The sequence below is a fragment of the Hippopotamus amphibius genome, chromosome 3, assembly GCF_030028045.1.
Source record: "Hippopotamus amphibius kiboko isolate mHipAmp2 chromosome 3, mHipAmp2.hap2, whole genome shotgun sequence".
Taxonomy (NCBI): domain Eukaryota; kingdom Metazoa; phylum Chordata; class Mammalia; order Artiodactyla; family Hippopotamidae; genus Hippopotamus; species Hippopotamus amphibius.
The window spans coordinates 118,368,529-118,377,790 of record NC_080188.1 but is presented as its reverse complement, the minus strand read 5'-3'; the positions used below and the strand labels follow the sequence as shown (position 1 = coordinate 118,377,790).

The 9,262-nt window shown below is 47.0% G+C and overlaps 1 protein-coding gene across 1 annotated transcript; it reads right to left on the bottom strand.

Annotated features, from left to right (window-relative positions):
- Positions 1 to 446: 446 nt before the first annotated feature.
- Positions 447 to 9,010, bottom strand: LOC130849215 (pregnancy-associated glycoprotein 2-like). The gene is made up of 9 exons (XM_057727953.1): positions 8,943 to 9,010; positions 7,934 to 8,084; positions 6,729 to 6,846; positions 6,508 to 6,626; positions 5,132 to 5,325; positions 4,091 to 4,207; positions 2,312 to 2,453; positions 2,129 to 2,227; positions 447 to 599 (listed from the first exon to the last, which is right to left on the bottom strand). The coding sequence occupies exons 1-9, from the start codon at positions 8,993 to 8,995 to the stop codon at positions 447 to 449; spliced, it is 1,146 nt and encodes a 381-aa protein (XP_057583936.1). The 5' UTR covers positions 8,996 to 9,010.
- Between the last annotated feature and the right edge of the window lie 252 nt (positions 9,011 to 9,262).

Here is a 9,262-nt window from a genome sequence, read left to right as displayed (position 1 = left end):
GCCTGAGGGAAAAAAGCTGTCAGGCTAAGAGAATCAAAGGTGAGGGAAGAGAAAGTACAAGAGAGAGAAAGAGTGAGCTGATGGCTTCTGATTTCTTGGGTCCAGTCACTGAGATGTTTGACTCTACTCTGATTCCTGTGTCCCATATCCCCAGCATCCTTCCAGTACGTCTCCCCTTTCCTTGAAGCCTGTTGGAGTTGGGCTCCTCTCACATTGGTTCAGGGGACGTTCTAGGTCCTGCCCAATTATGATGTACCTCCCCAACCCAAAGAGGGGTGCTCATTCATATTAGCACCATTGGGTTAGAATCCTTTATTCTTTACTGAGAACAAAGCTTTTCAGAGCACCAAACACAGCCCACCACCATCCCTGGGCAGGACTGATGTATATGTGAGTAAGTGTGTGTTTGGAGTGGGTCTGATTGATTCCTGAAGCAGCTGCAGCATTTACACTGCAGGAGCCAGGCCAATCCTGTTGTTTCCACGATCGTAAACAGAGAAATACAGCCTCAGGAAGGCATCACCCAGGATCCAGATCTCAGACTGACTCCAGGTCTCTGTGCCCCCTCGGAGAAAGCTGATACAACTACCTTGAGGATCCTGGGGAAGACAAAAGTACACCCCAGTCAGCTTGATCCCTTACCTGCCGCCACCCTCAATTTCCAGAGCCAGTGGCATCTCAGTTTTATTTCCCTCCTTTAGTAAGAACAAAATTACTGTCTCAGCAGCTGGGGAATTGGGGTGTCCATCCAAAAACAAGAATGGCCAAGACATGTGGTTGACTTCAGGTATGGGGGTGGGAGAGGGAAAGTTTGGAGTTTGGGATTAGCAGATGCATGCTACCATATAAAGAGTGGATAAATAACAATTCCTACTGTATAGCACAGGGTACTACAGTATTCAGTATCCCATGATGAACCATAATGGGAAAGAATATATATATATATATATATATATATATATATATATATATATATATATATATATAACTGAGTCACTTTCCTGTACAACAGATATTAACAGAACATTGTAAAACAAGTATACTTCCATAAAACCAAAAAAAAAAAAAAAAAAAAAAGGGGGGACAAGAGTGGCCCATAATTCTGCTGTTCTTTCCTTCTGACACATGCTCGCTGTTTTCTCTGAAGAGAATGCCTTTTCTTCTCCCTCTTCCCCACAGCCTGTCCTTTAAGACTGTGCTCAAATCCTCTAGGAAGACTTCCTGGACCCAGGCTTACCTTCCCTGGCCACTCCAGCACCCGAGACTGGATTGGGTGACTTACCCTGGTGCTCCCCTTGTCCTTAGCCCTCATCACCCCTAATCCAAACCTGGCAACACTTGGCACTGCCCCTGGGGGTGCCATTTGCATGGAGTCCAGTGTAGATTTGCCTCACCCCAAGCAGGCCTCCTTATACCTACATGAGGCTGGGGGTTTCAAATTACTGAAAGTCCCTCTCTTCCTCAAAGTCTTCTTTGTGCCCATTATCCTCCTTTAAGTTCCGATAAGGGGATGTCATTAAGCCTAAATCTTTTGCCTCGGCTGTGCAGTTACTATGCACCCTTTACTCACATGAGCATCCAGCACCCCCACAGAGGGGTCTGGTAGCTCAACTCACAGCAGGGGAACTGGGGCTTAGCAAGCAGAAGGTGCAGCTAGACTAGGGGAATCGTGTAATGGATGATCCAATCAGTAAACTGTCGACATGGGAAGGGAGAATGTTAATTATGACGGTGGGACAGCACACTGAGACTGACCCCAGCCAAATTCACTGGTCACCTGGCCTATTTCAGAGATTGCTAGAGCTGACTTTCCATATTCATCCATCTGAGGACTCTGGTGGAACTGAAGGTCTTTGAGGGCAGAGGCCCTAAATGTTCCCCTCTGTTTGTGCCTCACAGCATGCTTGCACGGGGCAGTGTCTAAATATATTCCAGGATGATGAGTGTCCAGACTGCCCTTTACACACAGGCGGTTAGTTTTGTGTGAGGCACTGGTCTAGCCTCCTGAGCTCAGGAGCATCTGCAGTGGTGTGACTTGGCCTCCAGAGGGCGCGCTCCTCCCAGCAACAGCCCAAGGATTCCTGCAAGGCCCAGATTTGAGAACCAGCCCCCAGGGTTAGCCCCTCACCTCCCAGATGTAGGCTTCAGCGGGCACTGGATAGTCATTGCCGTTAATGGTGAAGATGATTGTAGGCAGGTGTCTAACGCTGTCACATTTAACCACGTGCTGTTAGATAAAGAGGAGAGAGCCTGGCTCAGCTGATCCCTGGTGTGTGGAGAGCCCCAGAGTGACCCTGTGATGTCCCTTTACCTCTTCACCAAAAGAAGTGGCTTTGATAAGCTTGTGGATGGCAGTGACCAGTTTATTTGGGCCAAGAAGAAACGCAGTCCCGGTATCCACAATGGCTTGGCATCCAAGGAAACAACCAACAGTCCACCCATTCATGGTGATGCTGAGAGACAGTGGGACAAATTGGGCAGCAGGATCACACTGAAGTCTCCCCCCATGACTGCCCCCTCCCTGACTGTCTCCAGAACAGCCCTTCAGCTCATGCTCTGACTGTTTCCCTTTGCTCTGGTCACATAAACTTCTTGCACTTCCTTTGAGTTCTTGAATGCACCAGGCTCCTTTGTGCCTCAGGGCCTTGGCATGTGCTGGTCGCTCTTCCTATAAGACTCCCATCCCCTTTGTCTAGCTAATTTCTTCTCATCTTCCGGTTTCTAGCTTAAATGTCCCTTTTTCAGGGAAGAGTTCCCCCAGACTAGATCAGTCTCCTCTCTTGGTCACTATCTACGAAGACTCTTCCTCATTTATAGCAAATACAGAAGTGGTAATTCATTATGGGTGTGACTTGTTTCATGTATGTCTGTCTCACTAGATGTAAGGGAAGGTGTATCCTCAGTGCCTCCCTCAACTGGGCTGTACACAGTGGATGCACAATATATCTTTACTGAGTGGATAAATGAATGAATGAATAAGTGAGTGAGTCAAAAAATGCATGAGGAATAACCAGAGACCTGTGTCTGGTGTCTGACCAATAATGGGTCATCCCACTCAGTGAAGCTGGAGGCTCTCTGGAGCAGCAGATACTCAGAGTGGTGGTGAGGGAGACACAGGCTGCCCTGGGAGAAGTTGTTGCCTAGCATGGATTCCTACCCGGCTCAGACACGAAGGCCACCGGCCAAGGGATGCCCGAAATAGCCCAGGGCCCCCCAAAGGACCCATACGCTTCTGGCTAAGGGTATCACACAGAATCCCATCAGTTATTTATTCTTGTTCTCAGGCTAGTCTTGGATCCCAGGTTCCTGATTCTCTCTGTCACAGCCTCTACCCCACAGGGTTCCCAGGATGTGGGGGTGGGTGGCAATGGGTAGCGGAATTGTCTCTTTGTATGGGTACTTTCAAGTCTCAAGAATGCAGCCAACCTCTCTCCACTGCTGTTAATCTTTTCCCTAAGGAGACCACTTTTCCAAGTTTGTCCAGGACGTTCCCTGTTTTTAAACTAGCATTATTGTATACTAAGAACTCCTTTGGTCCTGGGTAGTCCTGGAGATTTCATCATCTTATCTTAGCCCTGTTCAGGCTGGTGAAATTCTCCCTAATCCTCTTTTCACTTCACTTTAGGATCCTAAAAACCTGCCATCTGCCTCACAGCACAGTGGGTGCAGCCCTGTCCAGGCTGCACACACCTCTCAGGACCCTGTCCAGGATCCTGGTCAGGGTGCAGGTCAGGAGGCCTGGGGTGATTTTAAGCCAATGGGTGGTGTGTGTATATGTGTGTTTATGTGTTTCTTTGGGTGTGTGTCTGTATGTATATCTGTGTGTGTGTGTGTGTGTGTGCGCGTGCTTTTGTGTCTCTGAGTGTGTCTGTGTGTGTCTTTGTATGTGTGTGCGTGTGTCTGTGTTCCTTTGCATGTTTCTATGTTTGCCAATGTGTGTGTTTATATGTGCTTACATGTGTGTCTTTGTGGTTGGAGCATATGTGTCTGTGTGTGACCATGTCTGTGTGTGCATTTGTGTGTGTCTGCATGTGTCCATGTCCACATGTGTGAATTTCACTTGGGCTGACCCTCAGAGGGAGAGGCTTACCGGTTCATGCTTATCTGCCAGAAGTGGGTCCGCGACACTGGTACCCACTTGAGCTCTCCTTTGTGGTAGCTGTGGTCCACCCCACCAAACATCACCACACTGCCATTCTCCTGCCTGCTGAGGAGAGAAGGAAGAGGGAAGGATCCTTGTCAGAGAATAATGCCACTCATTGTCTGGGGGCTCTGCTTATCCACCTATCAGAGACACTACTATGGTCCCCATTTTACAGATGCAGAAATTGAGGCATGGATGGATTGATTACATGACCATGATGGGTCATTGAATAATGAGTGGCACAGAAGAGGTTTGAAGCTGGGCAGATCACCCCTGGCTGGGCTCTGATCACCATTATTCTGAAGAGGACATATTCCACTTCAGCAACCAGAGTGCTCAGAAATAACCTCAGAGGACACCATACTCAAGGCCTCTGGCTTCTTTGTGAAGCCTGTCATTTTTCAGAAAAGCTGAGGCCCTAGTGCACTAAGTGCATGGGTTCAGGCTCATCCATGGTTGGCTTCACCAGCCTGTGACCTGTGCCATCCCTGGGGTCCCACCCTCAGCAGGGCACCAGACCTCTGCTATCCCTGTCTTGAATTTCCTAATACTTTTTGAGCAGGAGGTCCCACATTTTCATTTTTCGCTGGCTCCTGCCAATTGTGTAGCTGGTCCTGGGCTCCCAGTAAAATGTTAGCGAGGAAGAAAACATTCCCACCGTCCCTCTCCTTCCTTCATATCAAATCCTTCAGCAAACCCTGCTGTCTTTTCCTCCAGTCTGTAGCCTGACACCTTCCATTGCTCTCACTCTTGCCTCCACCACCCTGGAACAAGCAGCTACCCTTAACCCCATGAGCATGGTTGTGTTCCAATAAAATTTAATTTAGAGAAAACAGTGGTGGGGCCAGTGGTGGCCCTGGGGATGTAGTTATGCTGGGGTAGACAGTCTCTCAGGAAAACTCTGGATCAGGAGGTCTATAATTTTTCATGCCTCTGAAAGCACCCTACAATTGATTTAGAGAGAGGACTTGTCATTTTCAGACTTACGTGCTCAAGTAGAAGGCAAAGACAGGCTGAGAAATGAGGCCTCGATTATTCAGGTTGTCAAAGACAGGTGTGATCCATTTGGGAGCACGGCTGGGGTAGGCCAGGCCCAGGACACCATCAGGGAATATATTATCCAACCCAGTCTCTTTCACGCTCAGCCCAAATTCCTGGCCCATGTCAACAAGGTTCATGATCTGTGGGAGAGGAGAGTGTTCCCACATAAATGTTTGGGATGTGAATCTGGGCCTGGGCTGGGTTAGAGATGCTATCAGCACCTCAGAAAAGACCTGAGGCCTGGCTGTGCCCTGGGTTGACCTCAGATGGTTAGACCAAGCTGGGACAGGAAACCTGGTTCCATTTGTGCAGGGCTGTGGATTTTAACAAACACCTGCTCCTCCTGCAGACACCATCTGAAGTGAGTCACATTGGCCTCATGTCTTCTGTGCAGGTGGGGAAACGGAGACTCAGGACAGGACCAAATGGTTCCTACTGGAGGACAAAATGAGCAGAGAGTAGGGTAGTCTTCTCTTTGGCATCACTATGATCGGATGACAGAAATGGACTGAATTCATTGAAATGCATTGTGGATTTTGCATCTGCCCAAGAAGACAGAAGACCTTTATACAATGTTGATGCCGGAGTTCTTATGAAAATTATGCATGGGAAAATGATTTTCGGATTGTGTGTATGTTAGAGATGAGAGAGAGAGTACTCAGGCACATTGGGGAGGCAGGCCATAGATTTTATTGGACTCTCAAAGGCCCCCTACAGTGAAAACACATTTATCAGGCCCTTCCCACATCTGTGACCCCTGCTTTCCCTGCCCACATGCCTGAAGCCCTCAGCTGACCCCAGGGACCCAACGTCAGTTTTATCCTCTCCCTAAATATCACATAACTGCATGAATCCTGACTTCAGGCCAGCTTCACCGCTTACTAAATGTGCGACCTTTACAAGGCCCTGGCTCTCTGCACCTTAGTTCCCTCCTCTGTATAATGGAGCTAATCATAATACTTGCTGTGTGCAGTTGTTGCAGGATTAAACATGTTATTACCATGAAAGGGCCTGGTACAGTCTGAGAGTAGAAAAGTGGGTGTTTTTTGCCCCCCTCCTGCCTTCCAGCAAAGTGAACCTTGAACTATTAATGGGCAAAGGGGCTGGAAATCCACACCCCAGGCCACACTCTGGGTTAGCTGTTCTGGAAGTTTGTATGTCAGCAGCGGTGCTGTATCCCTAGGGACATTCCCTGAGGGGAGGGTCGCCTGCCACTAGGGGATGTTGGGGAAGACAAGCCCTTCCAGTTGGTCCTGATTCTCTTTTGTAAGCAGTGGTTGCTACCAGGGCCAACCCTAACTTAGCTTCTGGTTTCCACTTACCTGTACCGTGTCAGAGCCAACATATCCAACAATCCTCCCAACACCATATCTGACACTGAAGGACTGGCCTGTGACCTGGAAGGAGGTGGACTGCTGAGGGTTGAAGAGATTGTGTGTACCTGCAGACACAAGTGATGAGTTTCCCTCAGTGCCAAGGAAAGTGTAATGGCTATTAGGGACGTATAAGATAGGCGGGCAGTGTGGTTGGAGCAGGTACTCACGGCAGGAGGAACTGGCGCATTGGATGGAAGACACCCACGTGTCAGCTGTGCTGGTGTCAAATACCACCCTGAACTCCTGAGGGGGTGTTCCAATGAAGATGTTGCCAGCATAGGCCAGCTATGGGGATTGGGATTGGATGGTTAGGACAGGCCTGTCTGCCCTGGCCACCCTTGATTCCTGGACTGCTGCCTTCCTTGAGGTATCTCAAGTGTCCTGAAATCATTTTCCAAATGCAACACCTCACAGCCTCTGCTCAGAATGGTACCTTCATTTATTTTTTTTAATCTGTTTGTGACCTTGTTTAACTGACCAGTGATTGAACCTGTGTCAGTGCAGTATTAGCGCAGAATCTTAACCACTGCACCTTCAGAGACATCCCCGTGCCTTCATTTAAGACACACTCCAGTCTCCCCTTCAAGGGCCAGCTTGAGTGTCTTCTTCTCCAGGTGGCCCTCTTAGGTCACCCCAGACCACTTCCTCTAAACTTGGACCATGCTATCAACACCATGCAGCTGGCCCTTTTATTGGACACATATTTACTCTTTGCCTATGATTCAGGCTGGCCTATGCACTCTTGAAAGAGAGATGAGATATTTTTAATATCAATAACAATATTGAGATTGCCATGTATACATTGCTAATATGAAAAAATATATAAAATTGTACACTTTAAATATATGCAGTTTACTGTATGTCAATAAATGTTCTTAGCAAGAGGAAAAATAAATAAAATAAAATCAATAACAATAACCAGAGTGTCAGATTTTTATAGCATCACAGGCCACAGGGCTCAATAACTTTTCTCTGGTGTCCTTCTTGGACCTACAGGGGCTGAACTTCCTCTGCCTGGGGTTTCAAACTTGATGAGCAGTTGGATTATCTTTTGATCAGACACGGCTCACCTTTTACCTATAACTCCATGGATCACTTAGTTCAGAAAGAAGAATCTCCCTCAAACTGTTGATGTATCTTTGGCACAGAAACGGATGTTACCTGCTACCTGGTCATTGATGAGCCCAGTCATCACAGACCAAGAGCTGAGGATGAGCCTTCTCCTCTGGAAGTGAGGTCCCTATTCCCCAGTGTTTCTCCTTCCTGAATGTGCCCCAGCCCCAACATCCAACCTGGTACATCCAGATGAACCCCCGTGCTAGGCCAGAGCACCAGGGGGTGCTGGGGAGTGCCATCCTTCGAACACACTCACATTCAGGTAGTTCTTCATGGGTAGAAGAGTAATATTCAGGTCATCAGTGGCATTCTGGGACCTGTCATCAGTGTTTTCCTCCAGGAAATTTGTCAGCAGGTTTTTTTCTCTAAGGGTTTCTCGCATGGTCTTGATCTTTGTTAGAGGAATTCTTACATCAAACATTGGGGAAAGAAGGGACAACAATTATCTGTCCATGTTATTATGTAACTGTCATACTTTGCATGTTAATGGCAATGTGTATTTTTCCAGGATTTTTATGAGTGTTCTGTTATTATCAGAACTCCATGCAAAGACCAGGGCTAAGACCTTGGTTTGAATACAGATTCTGTTGTGGACTTTTGGGTGAGTTGTATGAACATTTGGAGAATTAGTTTCCCCATCAGTGAAAAGGTGGAATATAATAACCGCCATCCTCCATATACAATGCAGTGGGTATTATGTGAGATAATGGATATAATGTACCTGATATGTAGGAAGTCTAAACAATGTCAGCCATTACCATTGTCATTCCACTATCTTTCTCAAAGTACACTTTAAATATATGCCATTTATTGTATGTCAACTGTATCTCAATAAAAGTTTTTAAAGAAACAAAATAAAACAATGTGATGGAAGAGGTAAAAGAGAGAGATACAGAGATGAAGACAGAGACACATTCACAATGAAACTGAAAGAGAGCAGAGAGAAGACCTAGAAGCAAATACAGGAGAAATGCTGTTCCATAGGAGCACATTTACAGTTGCAGAGGTTGTGCACTGAACAATTCCAACACGTGCCATTTTCACATAGGTCATGATGTGACTGGAACCCCAGAGTTGTGCAACCCTGCCAACCCATCCCAAAACACTTGGTTTCCATGGGAAGGTACACATCAATAAGTAGGAGTTGCATTTTAAGAGTGTCAGGGAATGATTATATCTCCTTCTAACCCTGATGGGTGAGAGAATAAGAGGACAAGAAATACTCCAGAAAGGGAGATGATGCCACTTACAGTCCCCTTACTTACATGACTAGGCACTCTGAGAGGGCTACCAGCATGAGGATCCCAAGCCACTTCATGCTTCTTTCCTGGGTCCAAGTACTAAAGAAAGAGCAAGTTTTGAGCATGCTGTGGTGGCCAAGATCTCCTATATATATATGCTGTGACCTGACCTGATTGTCCCCTTTAGGCCACTAATGGACCAGATAAGAAATACGAAACTCTCGATAAAATCTTTACCTCCATCAATGTCTCCGGGGAGTGTACTTAGAAAATTCTCAGAATACAGATATTCTACTCTAATGTCTTCTTGGGGCTTGGTTGCAAAGCCAAAACTGAACCATATG

What these genes read in the sequence shown, in the direction of transcription:
- LOC130849215 (XM_057727953.1), bottom strand. Translation starts at nt 8,995, where the DNA reads ATGAAGTGGCTTGGGATCCTCATGCTGGTAGCCCTCTCAGAGTGCCTA. An exon ending in CCATGAAGAACTACCTGAAT is followed by an intron (nt 6,847 to 7,933) that starts GTGAGTGTGTTC and finishes CAATCCCCATAG; the next exon opens with CTGGCCTATGCTGGCAACAT. An exon ending in TGGCAGATAAGCATGAACCG is followed by an intron (nt 2,454 to 4,090) that starts GTAAGCCTCTCC and finishes ACTGTCTCTCAG; the next exon opens with CATCACCATGAATGGGTGGA.